Source organism: Phoxinus phoxinus (assembly GCF_949152265.1).
Source record: "Phoxinus phoxinus genome assembly, chromosome: 3".
Classification (NCBI taxonomy): Eukaryota; Metazoa; Chordata; class Actinopteri; order Cypriniformes; family Leuciscidae; genus Phoxinus; species Phoxinus phoxinus.
The window spans coordinates 22,489,527-22,513,918 of NC_136878.1; the positions used below are offsets into that span (position 1 = coordinate 22,489,527).

Consider the following 24,392-nt stretch of genomic DNA (forward strand, 5'->3'; position numbering starts at 1 on the left):
GAGAATCTATCTGGAGCGTTCTGCGTCTTTCAGACACTCAAAACAGCTTTTTGTCTGTTTTGGTGGCCGATCCAACGGGGATCAGGTTACTAAGCAAAGACTCTTGGATAGTGGATGCAATTTCTATAGCTTGGGTCAGGTCTGCCCCATAGGTATTAAGGCCCATTCGACCAGAGGCATGGCTTCATCATGGGCTTGGTCGTCAGGTTTTCCCATTCAAGATATTTGTGATGCGGCTGGTCCTCGCCCTCCACATTTATGAAGTTTTATAATATGGAAGTGCCTTCTCTTCAGGTGAAGGTGTTTTCGGTATAGCTAAGGCCTGACGATGTCTGGTCCTGTCTAATACTACTGTGCACAATCACAGTCATATATATATAAAACCTGCTCTGCTGGTTATAAATCCCCATACTATATCCAGACGGTGTCGTGGTTATTGGGTATATTACGTCAGTTGTAATACAGACACATATATATTATTCTAGACCCGACGGTGTCTATACATTGTTTTTTCTGGCTTGTTCTGTGTGTTGAGTCACGGTGGCAACCAGTTATCTATGGTGCAGCGTTTTACAGGGCGTTCCCACTGCGTATAGCTATGCAATACGAAGGGACCGTTCGAAAGGGAACTACTCGGTTACTATCGTAACCTCAGTTTCCTGAGATAGGGAACGAGTATTGCGTAGCTGGCCGCACCATGATAACCTGGAGAGTTGTTTGATTTGTTTTGTGGGACTATTATAGGCTAAGGCCCCGCCCCGTCAGGGGTCTCTGACGCGCCCACGCCATTGGATGTGCAGTTGAGGCAGCACAGCCGATGAGCAGGTCAGATGCTCAATGTGCCAGCTGTGCAGCTGCAAATGCGTTTTACAAATAAGCTTCACTAAATCGAGGAAAGGGAGTTTCCCCACTGCGTATAGCTACGCAATACTCGTTCCCTATCTCAGGGAACTGAGGTTACGATAGTAACCGAGTAGTTTTTGATTATCGTCTCTATCACGATCACGTGACATTGCAGTTTTTCTTCTTCATGAAGATGTATTATTTGCATGTGTTTTAAAGCCATATCAGTTTAAACTTCTGATATATGGTTTTCACAAAGTTGACATAAACACAGTCGGTTATGTCTGTGAATGTAAACAGCAGGGAAAGAAATTGCATGTGTATATTAGATCAGTGTATTAAAGTGACAACAGCATTATACAGTGCCTATATGCTATTAATATGAGTCAAACAAAAAAAGAAAAAAAGAAAATCACTCACTGCTCTTGATTAAATAACTTGAGTAACTTTAATGAATACATGTTTTACTTGAATGCTGCTGTTAAATGCTCTGGCGAGGAGATAAACATGGCGGACTGCACAGCACACTCGTGGGAGGAGCTAAGCTTATAGGGCAGAGTCCATCAGCAGTTCCAATGTGAAGAGTGCATTCCTGAACGGCTCATTTTGAGACACTGTTTCAGATTTATGGGGAAAATAACAAACGGAGTGAATGAATTTTTACCACAACAGGCTTGTGTTGTGTACACGCACTTTGGACACATAATTATGTTCAAAAACAATATAAAAGTGAATTTTGCATAATAGGTCCACTTGAAAGCACTGACCTGAATGCTTTTTGATTTCAACCAAAACCACTCCAGGAATACAGAAGAGATAGAATGCAAGCAAATGTGGCCCAAATCCGATTTTTTTATTCTTTTTTTGCTTATATGTGACTCAAAATCTGTTTTTGTCATGACAGTGTGAACTGCACAAACCACATGGAATCTGATCTTTTCAGTTCCGATTTATGCCACTTCCATAAGTGAACACACCCATGCTAAAGTTGACTAAAAAGAGGAAAAAAAATAATCTTTTGGAAATTGATCTTAATGCCTTAACAAAAACAGGAAACCTCCAACCTTTAAGGACACCAATTTTCTTTGAATGAATACTGTATTGTGAATAAATAAATGTTCTTCCTTAAATACAGGGTGCATAGGTCAGTACACCCCTATGTTAAATTTCCATAGAGGGAGGCAGATTTTTATTTTTAAAGGCCAGTTATTTCATGGATCCAGGATACTATGAATCCTGATAAAGTCCCCTTGGCCTTTTGAATTAAAATAGCCCCACATCATCACATACCCTTCACCATACCTAGAGATTGGCATGGGGTACTTTCCATAAGATCATCATTTTTTTCCCTCTTTTTTTGTGACTACTTTAGCATGGGTGTGTTCACTCATGCTAAGCACTGTATGTGGTACGAAATCCGATACAGGCCAGATGTTTTTCAGTGCAACCGCAGTCTGAACAGTCATATCTAAATTCATGCGACTTTTACGTCACTGAGCAACATTTGTCACAATTCTAACAGTGAAAACACGTTAAAAAGCTGAAAATTTTCGTCAATGGCGGGGAAAGAGAGAAACAACTGGATGTTGTTGATGCAGATTAAGAAAGAAAAAGTTAGGATTGTGGCAACAATCGCATTTTAGCAATGGCAGATTAACATTATGTAAAGTTTTATTTTTAGTATATTTTATATACTAGTATATTTTATATTTTAAGTATATTTTATATTGGGCTGTCAGATTTGCAGTACATGATTATCATGGTCAAAATAATTTACAATAACTGCATAGCCTATATCTTACAATATATGTCGAATTTTTTTAAGTATCTGTCAAATTAATCTTAAACTTAATTTTGTGTTTTCTCTTATTTGGTCAATGAGTTTTTGTAAACTTTTATATCTTGTTTATTTTGTTTACGTTATTTTAACTTTATGTACGGCACTTTGGTCAACCTACGGTTGTGTTTAAACGTGCTTTATAAATTAAATGAATGAATGAATGAATCACACTCAAATTACAGGATGCAGAGAGAGAGTTTGTTACCATAAGTGTAAATTAATTTTATTTACTTACCCCAGATTGCAGGAAGTGCCAATCAATAGTGTCTAATAGCCCATCTTTTTTTTTAAGCAATCCAAAAAAAAACTCCCATATTGATGTGGCATTTTTTTTTAAGGTTCTTAGTCTGTCATCTCGACATGAATATATAATATAATATAGGCCTATCAAAATTAATACATTCTGTAAAAGTGTAATGCATTATTTAATTTTAGCTTTAACTAATGTTAACAAATTAAACTTTATTATAAAGTGTTAAAAACCTTTTTATTAGATCATCAGATGATATAGATTTTGTACGTTTGTGCATTCCCTGGGAATTGAACTCATGATCATGTTGCTTGAGGCATGCTTTAGTGTTTGTGTACAGTCTGAGTCTTAAATAGACTATATTGCAATCATACAACACTACCAATAATATTGCATAAAAATGCATTTTTATTTTAATACGATTTTTTTTTAATATTTATAATTATTCTCACATACAAGCAATGATGCTATTGCCATAGGGGTGCAAACTCCTATAGATAAATGCTTCCATCGCTCTCATTGGTTCTCTTACTGTAACACACACACACACACACACACACACACACACACACACACACACACACACACACACACACACACACACACACACACACACACACACACACTCCCTGCAAACAGCAGGTTCACACTACATTCAATTTACCAAAGGTCACTCCCCCCATCACACACACACAAACAGATACCACACATATGTGATGCCAACAACAGGCGTCTAAACTAAAGTGCATTCAAAATGAGATGAAGTACTTTCCTTCTGCTCTCTCACCCGCTCAGGGCCGCTCTGTGTGTGGTTTAGGGCTGAGCAGAGTGAGTGAGCGGGTATCTTATTAATCATGCTGTTCACATTTCAATTGTTAGTTATTGAAGTTATTTTGCACTAATCCAGATTTCCATCGCTTTTAAAACAAGGTTTTAAAATAGCTGGACAAATTCTGTGTCTGCATTTGTAAACTTTTTAACTGGTTTGTATGTAGCATGTTGGACTAAAAAGCTGCAGGTCATGTAGAGTATGCTTATATTCTACAATAGAGAGCCTAAGTCCCTCCCCTCCGCTTCCGGCTCATGGGACCTTATTTCGGAAAAAATATGTATGGTAGTCAATGGCGAGAGACAACTTATCTTTTTATTCCGTCTGAACTGTGCCCTGAATTACACATATGATGTTTGTCAATTTAAAAGATAATTATGAAAGTCAAGAAAGTCGCAGTTTGTCATAAAACAGAAGAGTAACATTTAGTTTTATGTGAAAATCGCTCAATGAACTACATCTCTTGTCTCGCACTATGTACGTCACCAACGTTGCTCGTATGTGTGCATTCTGGTACAAAACACTCAGGCATCACGGCGTAACGTTACGATTATAACGTAAGACTAAAATGACAGACGTTAGCTTCAGAAAAGTTAGCTTCATTCATTGAGAGAAAAGGTATGATGTCACACGTGCCCCTTTTGGGTTTGTAGTCTTTGTAATTAATTACGTATTTTCACAGTCTTATACCTCAACAGTTTTACATCAAACTGCGACTTTCTTGACTTTAAAATGTATCTTTTAAATTGACAAACATCAAATGTGTAATTCAGGGCACAATTCAAACGAGATCAAAATATTTGTTGTCTCTCGTCATTGACTACCATACAATATTTTTCCGAAATAAGATCCCATGGTGGTCCACCGGAAGGGGAGGGACTTAGGCTCTCTATGCTGGTAGAGAGAGGGATTTAGCAAAGTAGGTAAAAAAAATAGTAAAAAGAAATTGAATGATGATTACTTTTGACAAGGTTCTTTGACAGTGAGTGTTGTGTTGTGGGAAATTTACAACACTGAATTGCAGCCACTGATAACGTTTATAGTGCCTGGCTGACTCCCTAAAGGATTTATGCAAATCAGGTAAAGCAAACACGCCCACAAAATCTTTGTTGAAAGCAATTGTTCAAACCTCAAACATCTCTTTAAAATGCTGAGAGTGTAGTCAGAAATCTCAGGATACATGCCAGGTTATATTTCTTCAGCTTTGATGCTGTCTTGTTCAGTAGAAAATGTACACATATATCTTTTGAATAAAAGTACATTGCACACCTGCTTTCTGTGGGCATGGTAATAGACTATAAAGTTGATATAAAACGACATTGTGATTAGTCTTTTCTTCCCTATTGTGATATCTGAGTGAAACGGCTTCTTGAAAAGAAAAAAGAGAACGGAACTTGATTTTGTCCATCAGGAATTGATTGGATCTTTGTGGTTTGCTATTGCTGTGATCTTACAGGTTGTTCTGCTCTTGTGTCAAAAAACACATTATCAAAGAGATGTCACTACAAATGATGTGCGTGGATAAATAATTTATAATAAATATGTCAATATTTCATTATAAAAAAACATTATTCCATTTTGATTTTATGGTGACTTTAATTGCACCACCCAAATAGTGCTGAGTTTTGTGAATGAAGTGCAAGCTATAGTCAGTCTAATTACATCAAAGGTGTGTTTTCAATCTAATTTTTCTCAGAATTTATTTTTTTACCTCAGTGAGTGAACTCTAATTTAACAAAATGTGGATCTTTCAGAGGCAGAATAGTCCGTGTTTGATGAATGTCCTCTGTAAGGTGCCTAATAAAATAACCATGTACTTTATACAGCATGTCCTGACTATTTTGAATTTATTTCTGTGATGCAAATCTGAATTTTCATCATCATTACTCCAGTCTTGAGTGGCACATGATCCTTCAGAAAACATAAGATTCTGATTTGGTGGTAAGGAAACATTTCTTACTATTGTTGAACGCTGTTGTGGTGCTTGGTGTTTTTTGTGGAAACCATTTTTTCTTTGATGACTAAAAAGTTAAAACAAACATAATTTATTCAAAATTGATTTATCTTTGCTGTCACTTTTGATCAATTAAATGTAGCCTTGCTGAATAAATAATTAATTTCTTCAAAACATTGTTTTTACTGACCTCAAACGTTTGAACTTTGTGTGTATTATGCACATACTGTATTTTCACTAAATTTCCATACAATGAAAGAACCAAAGTGATGCAAATATGAGTATGAAAAATATGAGGATCTGAAAAAATCCTTTCTGCTGGTTTCTTTGCAGGTCTAAAAAAAGACGGTTGCAAATGGTTACAGAGGCTGTCAACATAATTACTTAAGCACACAAGTGATCATTTTAAAACATTTTAGAACTTCAGTAATGGAGAAAGATGGATGGCATATAACAAGAGATTGTGCAGCATCCATGTGTCAAATCAATTACCGGCTAAGATGGTAGTACAGATTGGAGTAAAGATGGAGTACAATTTTCTTTAAAAATGCTATCAAAACATTGTTGAATTCCTCCTGCATTGATGTCTACATTCATACATTGGGAGCTCATTGATGCGTTTGGGACCAAAATTGCAATATGATTGCAGTCGATTGCTATTTCATTTATAAAACCCCAGGAGTCGCTTGAACATCAATACCACTAAAAACTGTGGACATCGTCGAAAGTTTACATGATGGTGTAGAGTCAGACTTTCTGATATCACACTTGTTTTTATGATTCGGAGTGCAATTTTTAATACAAAGATTCCTGATGTTCACGGCGCTCAAATAGTTCTATGTAGAACTAGCCATGTCAAGATGGGCAAGTGACCGATTATAGAGCTCTGTGGTATACAGGTCTCATATCAACAACACACAGAGACACTTATGAATGCTGTAAAACCTCAAAGCATGTTCTTGAAACAGCTGTGAGAGGAATGCTGATACACACAGAATACTCCCTCTATCATTACTCTCACAAGAGCTTTATTTAGCTCAGAGCTGTTGCAGACATGTCTTTGGGCTGTATATAGATGTTATGGATGTAGCACAGTCAGTGTCTCACAACTCAAAACCATTTTTGGCAAGAAGTTGAGCGTTTGGTTGTTTAAATATTTATCAGAAGTTACTTAGTATACTTTTTACAGAAAAATGTAGGGAGGAAAGTTTATCATAACATCCTTTTTTTATAAAACATCAAGCAATTCACATGGTTTGACAGTGTATGCTGATCTGCGAGCAGAGAACAGAATCATCTGGGATATCCTAGTTTCTCATTTACACTGATAATGAGGATGCAGCAGTAATGTATAATAAGATCTCAGTGAAGCTGCTGCCCTGAAGACAGCTGCAGGAGCTTTGGTGTATGTGGAGTTGAGGTCTTCTTGGGTCCTAAAATCTGTACCCGACCAAATCACTTCTTGCCTGTATCTGACGTGCATAAATAAAATATATTTAAAGAAAAACCCAACCCAAGACAGACTCGAGTCCTACCCAACCCGACGGCATTTATTTTCTAACCCGACTGGAACCGAACGTAAACGCCATTGAAGTGTCCACAGCCTGCAGCCCTGCAGTCAGTCAGGAAAACCCCCAGTGTGCTGCTGACTGATTTGGAAGCTACTATATGTTACTAATATTATACATGATAACATTAGTAGACACTTGACCGCTAGGCAAAAATGTGAGCAACTGAGTCTAAATGCAGAAGCAACCGTGTGTAGAGTCCATTGCACATAGACCCGCAAATTCAGAGAGAACTTAGAAAAAGTAAGATAATAACGTTGTCATAGAATTGTTTTAAATAATACAATTTTGTTAAATGCCCAGCATATTTTAAAATAATTCAGGTCTTCTCGGGTCCATTTGGAAAAGGCAATTTAAAAAAAAAATGACCCGAGATCCGAGGTCACTAATAGACCCGTGTCCGAGGCACTCGTTGATGTTTTGGGCCCGTACCCGCTCAGATCTCGGGTCAGACCATGGTTTCTCGGGTCTGAAGCAAAAATCTAATGAGTGGATGCGTGCCGCCATCTTATATGTACAAGGGAGTGGCTTGGTATGCAAATTTCACTCAGCAATTCCATTGGCCGTTTTTCCAAAACTCAGACGTGATTGTCAGTGGACGTGATTGACAGATAGGGAACCATCAGGCCCTTTTTATTATTGATATCACTAGAAGTCAAGGGTATTATCATAGAAAAGGTCAGTGGTGAGGTGGTGAATTGTTTATATTTAGAAATTACTGGAATAGAAACCGGCGAAAAATTCACAATCTTCATCCATGAATTTTGCACCAGCAGTGGAAACCGATGACCATGTTATAAAATCGGCCTCACAAACGGAGGTCCACTTTTTTTTAAGTACATTGATGATGGACTATCTCTGCCATCTGCATCTCTGCTGTCCCTTTGAGCTTTCTAAAATGTGTCCATGCATGGAAGAACAGCACAAAATAAACATATATTTTTATCCTGTAGGAGATTATTCTATAACAAAAGGAAGGTTAAACATAATTGTCAATCATCATCATCATCATCATGTTAACCCACAGCACTCACCCATTATCCCCTCATTTTAATACCGTAACTCTTTAGACTTCCTGTTTATTGAACAAAGAAAGAGTGGGTGGGAAAAGGAAAAGAGAGGGAGGGGTAGTGGAGGAGGAGAGGGAAAAAGAAACATTTTACTTAGGGGGTTTCCACCTTTCCTGAGAAGAGAAGCAGTTACAGCAATGTCCATGTTTTATGCCTGTCTGGACCTTCTTATCAATGTGAATTACTTATTACAACATCAATGATTCCTGAACATACTGTTATCAGTAATATTAACTGTTGTAAGTAACTTTTATTGATGATTGACATGGAGAAAAATGTATGTCATGATGATGAATTTCAAATTCTTGCCTATAGGGTTTTTATGGTATGAGAATTGACAGTCACAAAGTGTGTAGGCTATTTACTTATTATTCACAGTATGAAAATTACTGTGAAAAAATTCCATACGGATGTAGAATGTCAAGTGTACGTACACATAATTTCCTTCTTGAACGTCTGTCAGACTCGTCGACCTGTGTACAGCCATACATATGCATGCACTGCAGCGGAGAAAATATCAGAGAAATGTGAGGCTGATACCACCAATCTACATCCCACGCCGCAAAAAAAAGATTCTCCAAAACATTTAAAATCTTAATTTGAACGCATTACTTTAATATAGTCTTTATATAAATTCTTAAATCCTAAGATTGATCTTTTAATTCAATTATATTTTCAGTTGATTCATAAATGAAGATTCACTAAACATCATTTAGCTTGCCTCCTATCCAATATTTGCAATAAGCTTTGTACTTAGTTGCTTTTGATAAGAAACAATGTCTCAGATTTCAAAAAATATATTAATTTTATTTTAACAAAATATATTCCTGAAATATTTCCAAATGAATCAATATCAAATCAATTCTTAAAAATACTATACCATGAAACTGATATTTTCTGAGATTTTATCATGCTATGAAAATCTTAGTAAAATCTACTGTTGTAATCCTACTCTTGCCAAATATCATATTTGTAGATGGAAAGCAGTGTTTAAATGGATTGTCAGACAATGTTTAATGACTTCAAGTGTGTGATCTAGAGGCAGTAGAAATGTGGGCGTATGCACGAGAAAACCCGGAGCACTGCTGGGAGTCGGGAGTTCAGGAATGCTGAAGGGGCAGTGTATGGAGGCAGGAAACAGACAAAGCAGATCTGATCATAGGAATGAAGAGTGTGTGTACGTGACCATTTGTGTTATATGCACATGCATATTTACACACATTTTCAGATCTGGCATTTCTGAGTTCTTCTGGCATGCATCATAATTTGGCATCAGCGGCTTTAGGGGGAATAAGCATTGTTTTACTTTTCACTTTTCACCTTCATTTCTTTGTAATTTTGTTGTAGTTTAAATTTATATTTTCAGAATTTAATAGACTTTGGTATTTTTCTATTTTCGCATATAAAATATACTGTATAATAAAAATGTTGTGTATGTGTGTGTTCACTGCTGAATACCTTTTGTGTATGTCTTGTTTTGTATATAGGAAGGATTGCATATTATATAATAAATTAACACTCAAATGAAATGTAGCTAAATGATTTCTGAAGCCTGTAACTAAACATAGGCTAATTTGTTTTCGAGTGTCGTCAAATCCTCATCTGTTCATTTGAACACAATTTTGCTTCAGTGTGCCAGAGATTATCCTGAAGGGCTTTCAGCAGACTGTGCCTGCCTTTATAAATAGGCCAGAATTTCAGAGCCCAACTCACCCTGACAGCCATATATGCTTATGAATACAAAGACTATTACTGACAACATTTGCGAGCAGCCTACGATTGTTTTGGAATCATGTTTATAGGCATAACGTCAAGTTCATGCCACAGCGGCTGTTTTGATTGATGGTTATTTCGTTGAAAAATGTTGGTTCCCTACTCCTTTCTTCATTTCTTCATGCTGCAAGGTCATTGGCTAGTCAGTTTACATTTGGATCTGATTGGCTAGCTTCCCAAATGACAATGGTTCATGCTCAGAATGTTTGTTCTAATGTGACCTGCTTATGAAATCTTATTGTTATTTATGCTGCACAAAAAGAAAATGTTTTTGGCATTCAGTGAACACAATCACAGGTTAATCATGGTTTTATCAAATTCATATTCTGAAATGCCATTCCAGTATATTTGACATTCCATTGGGATGATTTGTTTTTGCAAAATAAATCCTGATTCTATGCCACCCGATTCCAAATCCCTATATTCAATAGAAAAAAAAAACCCTCCTTCACTCCGTCCCTATAAGATAGCCTAACTGTTTCTCAAACTGTAGCCTACCTCAATACTTCCTGGTGGGGGAAGAAAAATGTCAGATTTTTTTAAAGTCGCCATTTAGCCTATGTGATGAAAGTCGAGTTGATGTAAACTAGTCGCTGATGACGTCATTGATGAACAAATAAGCCTGAACCTTGAACGCGGGTTGCCTTATGCACAGCTATGGCATATTAAACTGGAAGACTGGAAAACTAGAAGAGATGGCAACTCTCTAGGAATTTTTTTAATTTATAATTTTGAACTCTCTTGTGAAAGTAGCATCACCATTCGAGACGCGAGTCTCACCTCAGTATCATCCTAATCTACATCTATTTCCTTGACCCGCTCTTCCCCCATTTCTTCTCTCTCTCATATGGTTTAATGTGAACAATTATCATACAGTATTATACATGTTTGCTATCATTTAAAATGTCTCAGTGTGACTGGTACAAAGGTCTCGTCTCCACAGAAGTAAAGTAAAAGGTAATAGAAATATCTTGCTTACAGAGGAGGGTGGGTATTTTTAATGCAAATGACATCCTGCCCTCAAAAGGTGTAACCTCTAAATGTAAATTCCCATTGTTAACAAATGTTTCCATATGAAATAAGGTCTGGGTAAGTGGGTATACTTAAAGGGATACTTCACCTCTGGAAAGATACATTTGTATTTAAAATGGGTCCTTTATGTAGTAGAAATGTGAAATTATTTTTGAATTTGGAGCCTTCTAGACGGAGAAAAGCCAGAAAATGTATTTGTGGCTCATGTGGATGAAAGACAACAACTCCCAGAATGCACTTGCTTCGCTGCCCTACGAGGCCACTCCCAAGCCACGCCTACCGGTAAGAGTGCAGTTAAACAACAAGGCTAGGCTACTAGTGAGATCACAGCCAAAAATGTCCGGGATTGGGCTTTTGCATTCAGTCGCCATTCATTATGTTTACTGTGGCGAGCAGGACGATACTGACGGCCACGGGAGAACGACGCGAGGCCGGTGGCGCGATTACTGATGAGCGGCACCTGTGAGACACACCGGTCTCGTATCTCTCACGATGGAGCGGGAATTTTCTTAGCAATGTTAAAACGCGCATTAACCGATCACTTGTTTAGCGTTCATGTAAACACTACATTCAGATTCACCAATCGGAATGAATTCAGTTAGATTGAAACAAAAGGTGTGCATGTAAACAAACAAGGAATGGCGACTGCAGAAAGCAAAAGCCGAATCCCGGACATTTTGTACGATCTCGACGGCCGGACATGTCCGGGAAAAAGAGGATGGTAACCCCCCTACTACTCAGCTTTCTCCACAGAATAAGAGCCTGTTAGCTTAGCTTCCAAATAAAAGATGGCTGACACTATTTGTACAGTACATTCTGTAAGTGAGATCGCACCCTCTACGGGCGGGTTGAAAACATGCGGATCTAGCGCCCTCTACTAATTCTACAAATTAGCCTGTGGTGTTGAGAGTGTGTGCAAGATGCTCAGCATCATGTATTTTTTAATGTCAGGTTCGCATCTTTTCTCTTTATTCCAGAGCATTTGTTTTTTTGCATTTATTATCTTTGAACTGATTATGTAACTGGCATAATACATTTACCTGACTTACTCTGAAATTGTTTTCCCAAGTAGATTAAACGGATTCGTATGTTACCGCAAAATCTGCATCCAATTAGTGACAACTAATATTTGGCACTAATTCAAGTGTAAAGACAAGAATGGCATTTCTGTTTAGGGCAGCAAAATTCTGCTTGACCAAACTAAATTCTGGTAAATTACCTCGGTTTTAATTTAATGTTACTTTAGAAAAGTGTACGTGGGAAACAATGTCATGGCCAATCCAAAACTATTTTAAGAGAAGTATTGTTGGTCGACTTATATCTTTAGTAGTTGGCCATACCTCTTCCTGAAGAAAACGTTACTTTAAATTCAAGTTAACAAACCAAGGAAGGCTATACAAAAGTATCTTTGATTGTGTAAGCGTGAATGTGACCATCTCGGGTATATAGCCAATTACCTCTGTTTAGTGACTGAAGCTGGCGAGTTTGTGATCGTGAGACCCATGTTAAACAGAAGGCGAAAGAATAATCAAATGTGCTGCTAAACTATTATATAAATGACCAATAACCAATTCATTTCTAACCTAATTTCGAGGTCGTGATAAAATGGAGTAAGATAAGTTTAATTGGAATTAAATTACTTTGTCACGCAGAAAAGACAGTAACGCGCAGAAACCTACACCCGTTCTATTGGAAACTGCCATTGGACATATAGACGGGCTTACAACACCGCACTTCTACATAACAGGTTATTTTTATCAGTTCTTTTGTCTTTGGGTCGTTATATTTCTCACAGATTTCTGCTCGTTCTAAATCAGATATAGATAAAGTAGCACAGTAAAGATTGTATTTATATGAATGCATTAGTGCGTTTGCGTGTGAATTGCACCTGGCAGCTTCTCTCTTCATCAAACATATCTTGTGGAGCGCTCTCCGAGTATGCATTTATTTGTCATTTGAACTAAAACGGAGTGTAAAAGTGGACTTTAAAGATTTTTATCCTGTTGCGCCCTGTATATGCCATGAATGATCAGCGACTCGTCGACATCAAGCTTAAAGCGCCATGGCAGATCATCAAAGTCGAACAGTCTGTTCAACCCCTACTTAGGCTAACTACTGACATAAGGTGAATGTTTACTAGTGCTATGTAAACTGATTTGTTCTGTCTATCTAGCACCAACACAATCAAAGAGCTCTCGATGGCCCCTGTAAACATGAAGCGTGTAATTTCTCTTGTGGCTCTCTAACGATAGAGAGCACTACTGGAATAAACAAATAATCCCAATGGAGTGTGAAATGTGCGCGAATGGCATACCAGAATATGGATTTGATGAAACTATGATTATTGTGTAATAACATGTTTGAAATCCAAATCAATGGGAATCTCTCTCTCTCACTCTCTCTCTCACTCTCTCACTCAGGTTTAAATTGTGTTTTTATTGAGATGACTTGTTTGATAATGGGATCAGTTTCATTGATTCTTAGATTTGTTAGATTGTGTCCAGATAGAGGGCAGATAAGAAACATTTATGTCGGGAATTTTGTTTTTTTGGCCAATAACTTCCGTTTGTCTTGTTTCCTTGAGGTCTTGCTGTCAAGTCAGTCAATTACCAGGATCTTAATGCAAGTAAACAGTAATTTTCTGTGAGTGTGCAAGACTTCAGATTCATTAGCTGCTATATGCAGTAAATTAATCCTATTCACACTACAAAGTGTGTTTATGATTATAATAAGAATAATATAACAACTGCCATTTTTGCAATATCAAGCAGCTTAATATTAATAATAATTCTGAATGATATCCAAAATAACACAATTTAATAGAAACACATTTCTGGTTTGGTTTTGGGGTACATAAGACAATAAAAGCTGGGAAACTATGATCCAGATGGTATATGATGATTTGCAATTACTCAACTTATTTGGTTTTCATAATGACATCTTGCATTTGAAATGAAAACATTGAGGTGGACATAGGCTATCTTGTTTGATTGTTATGATATAATTTGTATTTAGCTTTCAGTAACTCAAATGTTTCTGTGGACCATGCAACTAAGGATGGGTGATAAACCAGGATACGATACACAGTAGACATTTGTCAGTATATTAGATCTGTGCATTTGGTCTAATACACCTGCTGCCTTCTGTGTCAATAATGTTAATCAAACAATCTCATTGCTCTTGATTGAATTACTTTTGTAACTTTAATAAGGATGTGTTTAATTTACACCGACTGTGCAGTGTTTTTTTTATACATTTGATTACTTTAAATAATTTATGTAGTATTCCTATAGTGTCATTTTAGACCTATAGTGCTTGAAGTTTTTCAGATAAGTCTACTTCATTTGTGTCTTTGTTCTATTAAAGTTTTTTTTTTTTATCATATTGCTTGTAATAGTTGTTTTAGTGATATTGAAATTGGTTATGAGATTTATAAAATTGTAATGTTATCAAAAATGTTCAAATAATTTAAAATTTATTCAAAGTACGGTTGGGTGACAAAACGATAAGATAATTTTCGCAATATAATATTTTTTGATAAAATAACAAAAGTAAATGTTTGATATAATGTTTATCTGCAAAAGCGAAATGAAACAGCATTACTTTGAACTCTGCCATGGATCATTTATCAGCTCATCTCGATCACGTAACCACTAAGCCGAGCTGTGAGATCCAAGTGTCGAATTCAGCGAAGAACAAGTAGAAGAACAAGAATTCTCTGTGATTTAAACTAGATGAAACTGTGCTGGCATTTTCAACAGCTCTAAAAAAACACAAGAAACATTGTGCCATGACCAATCCAGTTAGAAGCCTTTTCTATAAATCACCATCATTTACCTTAAAGGTGCATTAAGCAACTTTTCATGTTAAAAATACCCGTTTTCTAACCCATACATGCTTAAACAATTGCCTGATGGGCTGAATGAGCCCTTCTCTGATCACTGAGATTGTCTCTATAATCCTGTAAAGTAAAATAAATAAGAGGGATTCGGGCCGGAATTTTAGACTGGGCGTGACGTCATGCGCGTTCACGGCACGCTCACATAGCTGTGTCTGGCAGGTTTGTGTATTCGCCGGCATTCTCCGTAGAAGATGGATTGTAAGAGACCTGCTTGTAGTTCATTTCAAACACCAACGCAAACTCCACGTAAGATAAAAAAAAGAAAACTTTTGTCTAGTGCGTGCACATCTCTGGCTGCAGTTTCGCTTGCCGCCAGAGGTGGCATAGTTCTGCAAAAACTCAGAATCTTGCGCTATACACCTTTAAATTTAATGTACTACTAATGGAATATAATTACAGTATTATTTTTAAAGTTAGCATTTGTATATACTAAATATATGTAGGCTACTGTTTTTCGTAACAAATACAATAAAAACCATTTAGTTACATTTTACCATGGTAGTGAGGAACTATATGTGGTTTTATCTATGGTTATCATGATTTAAATGTATAATACTGTGAACGACCAGTGGTTCATTTTAATAAAAGTAGAGTCCTAACTCAAACATTTAGAATATTTCTATTTTACCCTATCAAAATTGCGTTGTTATAATTTTTACAGATGTTACTATTTTTGTTAATGATCATAAATTTACATCTGCATCCCAACTCAAGCCACTGTCAAATGTGCATTTCTAAGAGACAAAACGTATATTCTTGAATATAGCCTCAGGTTGTACTTGCATCTGGGCTGTTCTTGAGTTGGTTGACCGACGACTCTATCACCTCACCAGTTTCCATGGTGATCTCTGGCATTTCATAGCAATCTGAAGGCACTGTCCATCACGGGTGCCACGTTCCCCTGATGACTGGTGACAGCTGAATGAAGAACAATGTCTCCATGATAACAGTTAAAGTAGAATATACTAACAAATATAAGTAATATTCTAGCTCAGGACTATTATTTAATCTAAATACATTTAGTTTTTTGCATTTGTTGTTTGTTGGATCGTTCGGTGTCATGGAAAACCAGATAAATACGCTCTCATTGCCATGCTGAAAGTTTTTTCCCACAGACAGACCTAATAATGTGACCGCAGATTATCTAAATAACTTTAAACCGCTCTTATTCACGGTGAAATGAGTAGTCAATCAGGTCTGATGTATTCTGGATGTCTCATTCTAATCAAGTCATAAGATAATATATTAGTTTAATTCTCTCATGATATTAATCATTATTGATTTGATTAATTGATCTTTGTCTCTCTCTCTCTCTCTCAGAGCTGGAGGCGAAGGAGGCCTGTGAGTGGCTCCGAGCGGCAGGATTTCCTCAGTATGCTCAGCTCTATGAAGGTAATCCAGAACTCATCCCACAAAAGTCCACTCAACCCCTCCATGTCTGTCTCTTTTATTCACCCCTTACCTCTGTACCTTTTTGTGAATCAGTGTTATTGTCCGATTTTCTTTTCATCTGGTTTCCCTCCATATTTTGTTCTTTAGAAAGGTGCAGAGATGCGAATGGAAGCGCTCCACTACAGGAAGCTTCGGTGTTATTGTGTTTCAGGATTAGTGATTGGGGAAATGCATGTGAGACCAGATGGCTTTTGGTTCAGATCACTTTTGGGTTGTGAGTGTAAAGTCATGCTGAACCAATGAGCGGTCCAGAGCACTGCTCTTTAGAAACAATCAGAGGTACTGCAGATGTTCAGGGCTTGTTTTAGTCCTGCTGGTCTACTTCCTCCAGAATATGATTTGTGCCATTTCACGCACACTGGAGTTAAACAAATCTGAAAGCTCATGCATACTCGGTTCACAGAGACTGGAACCATTTTAAGAGAAATTCAATTTAATATAAAATAATTGGCATGGTTCACCCAAAAATGAACATTCTGTCATCATTTACTCACCCTCATGTCATTCCAAGCCCTCTGACTTACTTCTGTTGAACATATCCTGGTCACATATTTTCCTTATAATGAAAGTGAAATGAGGACAGGTGCTGTCAAGTTTCACAATGACAAAAAAAAAAAAAAAAGCTTTATAAAAGTATTTTGGAAAGTGATTCATATGTCTATATTCCAAGTCTTCTGAAGCATAATAACTGTGCGACGAACAGAACTAGGGATGTACAATATACCGGTAGATGATCTTTGCCATCATCTAACCCTCACTTAAAATGAACCCTTTAAAATAATAATTTATCAACAAACACAGTAAATGTAATCTTAAGCAAATCTCTAAACAAATTTTTCCATACTTTACATTATGATGTGATGCCTAAATTTAATTTTAGCATTCAAATCTTGATTTTGGTTTTAAGTTTTGGTTTCATTTTTTTTTGTTGACAAAATAGTGTTTTAATAGGTTTTTAATGGTGGCCATTTATCAGCTATCACCCGTAACATGAATTATTATCAGCTTATCGTATAAGTCAAAATTAAAAACTAAACAGAACAAATTTGCTAGTGTTCTGTGATCAAGAGTCATTGATTTCAAAACCTGAAGGCCTACATTTTTGAGTCTGGCACCCAACCCATCATATGGAGAAGGCCATTATATATATATATATATATATATCTTCCACAGTGGAAAGTAATATAGGTTTAGAATGCCATGAGTTAAAGGTGCAGTGTGTGATTTTTAGCGGCATCTAGTGGTGAGGTTTGCGAATTGCAAACAGATAGTCACTTACGGCCTATCCCTCCCTTTTCAAACTCGAAGGAGAAGCTACGGTGGCCGACGTAACCAGCACATTTCTCCCCACATAGCAAACCCACAACACAGCGAGGGAGAAGATTAGTAAAAGTTCAGCTGGCTAATATGAGCTGTTATGCTGTAGGCTAACGTTAGTGTTTTACGGTCAATAGTACTAATCAGCTGATTGTCTCACGAACGTAACCAGCACATTTATCCCCACATAGCAAAGCCATAACACAGCAAGGGAGAAGAACTAAGTTATATGAAACAATATAACTACATATTTTACACCACTGACAAGGGAAAAGTCACTTATCACAGTGTCTATGGCTAGCTTCTAGGTAATGCTAACATTATGAAACAACAGTTTTCATTTGCATTGTTAAAGTTGGAATAAGTTACCTTACCTATCCAGCAGAAAAAAGGCAACTTCGGCGTTGCTTTGAAAGCCTTTTTCCCTCATAAGACCCTTCCATCGGTGAAAAGCCACACCGATGTTGACCCGTGATTTTTCTATACAATATCTGTGGTCATTCATTTTCGTGGAATTCTGCTGCGTCTTTTTCTGCTGCTTCTCATAGCGCTGTTTGTTCGCTGTCGGCTACGGTAGAAACATGACGTCACAATATGTCGAGCTTCATAGAAGGGGGTGCCCGTGCTTATGTAGATATAAATTAGGGATGGCGAAAACTAAAAAAATTCTTGACCGACCACCGAGCCTCATTAGCCGGTTGAAACCGGTTAACCGATTAGTTTAAAATATGCTACGCTATTTGAAATTACAGCCATTTCGAGCCGCGCCTGCAATTTCACAACTCTGTCGCATCTCTCAGCCGCTCTGCCTCCCGCTCACACACACACACACACACACACACACACGGCGCCGGCGCCGCCCTTCCACTCACATCACTTTTTTAAAATCCCCAACAGAGTGAAACACGAGTCCCGCAAACGCGGCGCCGAGGAGCTTGTATGTAATCGGCGGACAAATGGCTCCTTAGTTTCGAAATGGTTTGGGCACAAGGTGATCGCGTTGAAAATAAAGGCGTTTGTCTAGCATTAGAAGCTCATTTGAAACATTGCAGCGTGTCATTTCAGAAAATGACAGCTCCGAACCGAAGAGACGCCGCTTTAGTTTGAGGTAGTGCTAACAATAATAAAGAAAGATGATGATCATCATCACCTTATCTGTTACCACTGAAATGTATTTGTAATGTATTTTCATATTTAAGCACTGTATCACAAGTTGTAACTTGCGTTACATCTGTGTCATTCTGTTTGGTGAAATGGTCCCACTATTTTCTGCACGCTTCCTCCTGTCGTCTGCCCTGGCTCTAACCTCGAGTGTGTTAGCCTAGCCTTTACTTTCTGCAAACCTTGTGAGCGCGCGCCGAATGTTTTTATTGGTTTATGAAGTACAAACGGGCGAGTTATGAAAGATTGAGTGAGAGGGATTTGTTCACTTCACACAAAAAGATATTGGAATGAGATGCTAACTGTAGTAGCGTTTAGTCCACTGTCTATAATAGACTAATTTAGAGATCACTTTTTTTTCTTTTTTTTTTATCGACTGCCGAAAACTTTGATCGGTTAACGTTGATACGGTCAACCATCGGTCAAACGGTCATCGGTTAACATCCCTAATATAAATGACTTATTCTAAGGTAATAAAAACATAATAGTTCATTAAGTAAGCTCTTTATACACCACTGAATCATAGTTATGGATCTTATATTGCATTTCTGTCAATTGATCCTCAGAAATGATACACATTGCACCTTTAATTGAAAACAGAATTTTCATTTCTGGGTGAGCTATTTTCTAATCTGTGAACAAAAACTCACACTTATCACTTTATTTTAAGTGATATGTGGTCTCAAAAGACCACATGTTTCCTTACATCCTGATCTTTTTATTCATACAGCACCTGCAGGAATCTGTTGGTGATGCTGTCTGCTGTGTGAAGCAGGCGTACCTGTGACCCAAACAATGACGAATTCACAGACAGGTTCAAATATTAGCCTGCTTAGATTTCACTGGCAGGGCTGAAACTACACCTAAATGTAGATAAATCAGATTTTTTTTAAAAGATCATGTCTCATAGGCTTTACGCTTATGAACAATAATAACGACCAACGTCTCAGAACTTTTTTTTTTACCAGCCCATAATAACAGAAGAGAGTTTTTTTGTTGTTGAAATCATGGTTCTCTATTCATTAGTGAGCCAGGGTTCTGCCAGATCTGGTTTTCCTTTGTTTAAAATCTAAAAACATTCTGTGCCACCTTCCTAATTATGCTTTCCAATGCTGAGAGAAAAAAAGTTTAAAACATTATTTGCAAATTAAGTACCACAGATGAAGGTAATTCAAAGACATTACATTTATTGTAGCAGAAAGATTTGAATTACACATTACAAAAAGTGACTTTTATATTAAATCAGTATGTCCACAGCAAACCGTTTTGCAATCTGTTCAAGCCAAGGTAGATTAAGTGCAGATGATGTGTTTTTACTTTAAAATGTTGTCTGCAAGGTAGTGCCATATTTAATTTTATACAGCTGAAAATGCGGCAGTGAGGGATAGACTTTTGCAATAGCATGTGCTGTATAAAGGTCTTAGATCACATGTCATTTTCAAAATTCATAACTTTCAAAACCGTTTTCATGGAGGTTTTTTATCTGCTGAAAGTCCCTTGGAAAGATGTTTCATAAACAACAGTACAATTCATTGAACACACTGTACTTCTATCCTTCACAACCTTATTTCATTCCTGTCACAAATCAAAATTGCCTAAGGTCGATGTACAGACATCTAGATACAGACTGTTGTATTGCATCCTGTTTTTCAGCATCTCTCACCAGGAGTGTCACTGCTTTTATAATGCTGTGTTATGTTAAAAGCAGGGATGCACGATATTTACATGGTACTATATTAATTATCGACCAATGTTAGTGATAATATAATCTTTAATATTATTATCATCTTAATGTTAATAACAGCCCATTTAATTAATATTATCCATTTTCATACTGCACATTATGAGGCTGTGATCCCTAAATTTACTTGGAAAAAAAAGTCTCAAACCTAACCTTAAAAAAAAACATGTTTGGAGGACCCTGTATCAGCACCATAACTCTACATGCTGTCCAGCTGTGTTTGAACGCAAGCACACGTCCTTGAACAGCTGTTGGTAAAGGCCCTGATATACTCACAGTGAACATCCTGACACAGTCCACGCTGCTGAGAGCGGCATTTAGATAATAATGTTAATATGTGCTTTCCTTTCAATAACAAAATTAACAAACAACAAAAAATAATAATAATAATATGTTACATTTATTTAGCGCTTTTTCTGAGACCTCAAAGCGCTTTACATAGAAGGGGGGGATCTCCTCAACCACTACCAATGTGCACCATCCACTTGGTTGATGCGACGGCAGCCATAGTACGCCAGAACGCCCAACACACCAGCTTACTGGTGGAGAAGAGACCGTGATGAAGCCAATCAGTATATGGGGATGATTTGGAGGCCATGATGGATAGAGGCCATTGGGCATATTTTGGCCAGGATGCCGGGGTTACACCCCTACTCTAAGGACATTTAATGTGGGATTTTTAATGACCACAGAGAGTCAGGACCTCGGTTTAACGTCTCATCCGAAGGACGGCGCTCTTTGGCAGTATAGTGATCCCCGTCACTATACTGGGGTTTTAGGACCCACACAGACCACAGGGTAAGCGCCCCCTGCTGGCCTCACTAACACCTCTACCAGCAGCAACCTGGATTTCCCAGGAGTCTCCCATCCAGGTACTATCCAGGCTTAGCCCTGCTAAGCTTCAGTGGGCAACCGGTCTTGGGCTACAGGGTGATATGGCTGCTGTGAAAAATGACAGCAATGAGAAACAGCACTTAAGCTGATCATAGCAATGTGGATGTTTGCACGAGCACTGCAATTCGTCACTCCAGTCAAGTTTATTTATATAGCACTTTATACAACAGATTGTTTGAAAGGAAGCTGCGTTACAGTATTAAACATGAAAAAACAGTATGGTGTCTCTTTCAATTAGAATTACTACTACATTTTCAACTAAAAACGGCTCTTCAGTGTGTCCGTGTTTTTACTGGCGGATGTCTGACCTCGGCGGACTGAACAGAAGAAATGAGCTAGAGAGGATTTCCACGGCAAAGAAAGCTGTGCCTCAGACTCAGAGCACAACTACCTATTATGCAATAGCCATGGACCAATCATCATAGTTCGAAGGTGTTTACCAGCAAAAGCTTTTCCGGAAAGGTCGCTTTGGCAAGCTGAACTCCCTAAACGAACACAAAACTAACTTTTTTGATTTTGTCCAAAATGACCAGTTCGTTCTTCGATTTCACTTGAAGTATATACAGGGCTTTTTGCGTGGCCTGGTGAGGTGTGTTGTCTGTAGTAGCAACTGTTTTTTTTTTTTTTTTTTTCTGCATTAATTCTGAAATAATCTATTTTTTTATAGCTAATCACAGTAATACCTTAATGTTGCTTATCTAAATAGTTATCAATGTTTTCTTGCTTTTAAAAGTCTTCCACTTGCAAACTGATGAATATTTCAAAGCCGAATGCAGCAACACTTTCGTTCACTTGTCTCATTTAAGCAACCTGACACACACCTGTCATCTGCTTGGCTTCCTCTGACTGAGTTGTGTATTTTTGGTTGGCAGTCACCTGACCCACATTGGCTGTGACAGAAACAGTGATGTGCTGAATTAATGATACGCCGGCTGCCGGGATGTTCCTGCTGTTTGTGGCTGTCACAGTTGTGTTCTGTTGAGTTCGGTTTCATTGGACTTGTCTGCCTGTCATCATGTCACGTGTCATCTTCACCATCATTATTAGTTCAGTTGTATCACCTGTGTTCAGTTAATCATCTTCATCTGTATCACCTGTGTTCAGTTAATCATCGTCATCTGTGTCCCCTGTTTTCAGTTAATCATGTTCATCAGTGTTTGTATTTAGTTCTTTCAGTTCAGTCAGTCCTTGTCTGTTCTTACCCTGGATTTCCACCAACTGCGGAACGGCTGCGGATCGGCTCCGTGCTCCGCGCCGTGCTCCGCCGTGCTTCAATACACACCAGGTCCGGATTTGATGTGAAACGGCTGCGGCCATGACTGACAGCTGAAGTCACGAAGACCCACGAGATTCACATATGATCGCGCAATATAACCTGTCCCGTACAATCTGTTTTTTTTACAAACCACTTTTAAAATGTAGTGATTTATGACCTTATCCCACCCTGTTTCTCATCCTCTGATTCAAACAGTCTGTTTTGGGGGTGTTACCCCTTTAAGAGTTCAGTGTTAACGCTCACTGTTATGATTGGCTAACATCAGTGCCTATGCATCAATTATTAACGCCCCCAGCCAGAACATTTGCGGATTCGGCGTATTTAAAAAGTAGTTTAAAGTTTTAAATACATTACTTACAGTTTGCGTCGTCGTTGTTGAGCCCAGAATAGTCGGCACGGACTTATCTTTGAGCAACAGTTTTCTGGCAAAGCCAGCATCATTTTGGGATTTGTTCTCAAAACAGTCATCCTTCAAATGGACTGGGACGTCCGCAAAAAAATAAAGTGCATCCATTTTTCCCTGACGACTGGATCTTTCGCAGCGTATTCAAAGATGTTGTTTGTCCACAGCCAGGAACAGCACATCTGCGGCATCGTAATTTCCCTGTACACAGACCCACTCGCTGTCCGTCGACTGAACACTTGTGAGGCGCGCAGTGCGCGGGTGCGACAACGATACGAAATGAGCGTAGTTGTCTTGCGATTAAAGCGTAGTTGTCTTGGGCTGGAGGCGGTCATATGCAAACGCTGGTACGTCACTTCGTACCGTGATGTCACTTCTTACCATGGATCCAGAACGAGCTGTATTTAGAGCTTGATTAAATAAATGATTCGTTTATAATGGGGGGGAAGTCTTAAGCTATGAAACTTGCAGGACGTTTTAATGGTACAAAGACCTCGTATATACCAAAAGATCAAGGCAAATTTGGTTTCTCATGTCATGACCCCTTTAACAAGAACTGGAGTAGGCTATGTCAGAAAAGAAAATGAAGACTCAAAAAAATATAGAAAATAAATATCTGTGTGTGCTGTAAAGTGGTTAGAACAAATGAAATCAATGAAAAATTGGAATCGGCCTAGAAAATTGGAATCGGTGCATCTCTAAGAATAACAGTTATGAATTTATATTGGTCAGAACTGAGGCATTCTGTGATCTCTGTTGTGTATTGATGTCCAGCTTTAGTGTAACAGTCAGCGGTTTCCCACTTTTATTTTGGCATCGTCCCCTGATGCTCTATTAAAAACTCAATAGTTTTTGGGTACTGTGTTTTAAAACAGCAGGGATGCCGGTTTGTGTCTGTGTTGAAAACAGCCCTGTGTGTAATTTTACCTTTGAAAAGTGACCGAATAGCAATACACATTGATTTCCGAGTCAGGCTTCCCTCGTCCCTGAAAATAACCCTGCATTTCAAAAGAGGAAAAGGTTATATTCTGTATCTTCATGTATGCTTTTATTATTTAGGAAAACAAAACATTAAATGCAGTAGAGTG

General features: G+C 37.8%; 1 protein-coding gene across 4 annotated transcripts in view; it reads left to right on the forward strand.

Annotated features, from left to right (window-relative positions):
• The window catches only part of stard8 (StAR related lipid transfer domain containing 8), a 68,175-nt gene that overhangs the window by 18,465 nt on the left and 25,318 nt on the right, over positions 1–24,392 (forward strand). For all 4 annotated transcript variants that reach the window (XM_079608477.1, XM_079608475.1, XM_079608476.1 and 1 more), the window contains one exon: positions 16,381–16,452. In XM_079608477.1, coding sequence (XP_079464603.1) covers positions 16,381–16,452 — 72 coding nt within the window. The remainder of the gene's footprint in view (positions 1–16,380; positions 16,453–24,392) is intronic.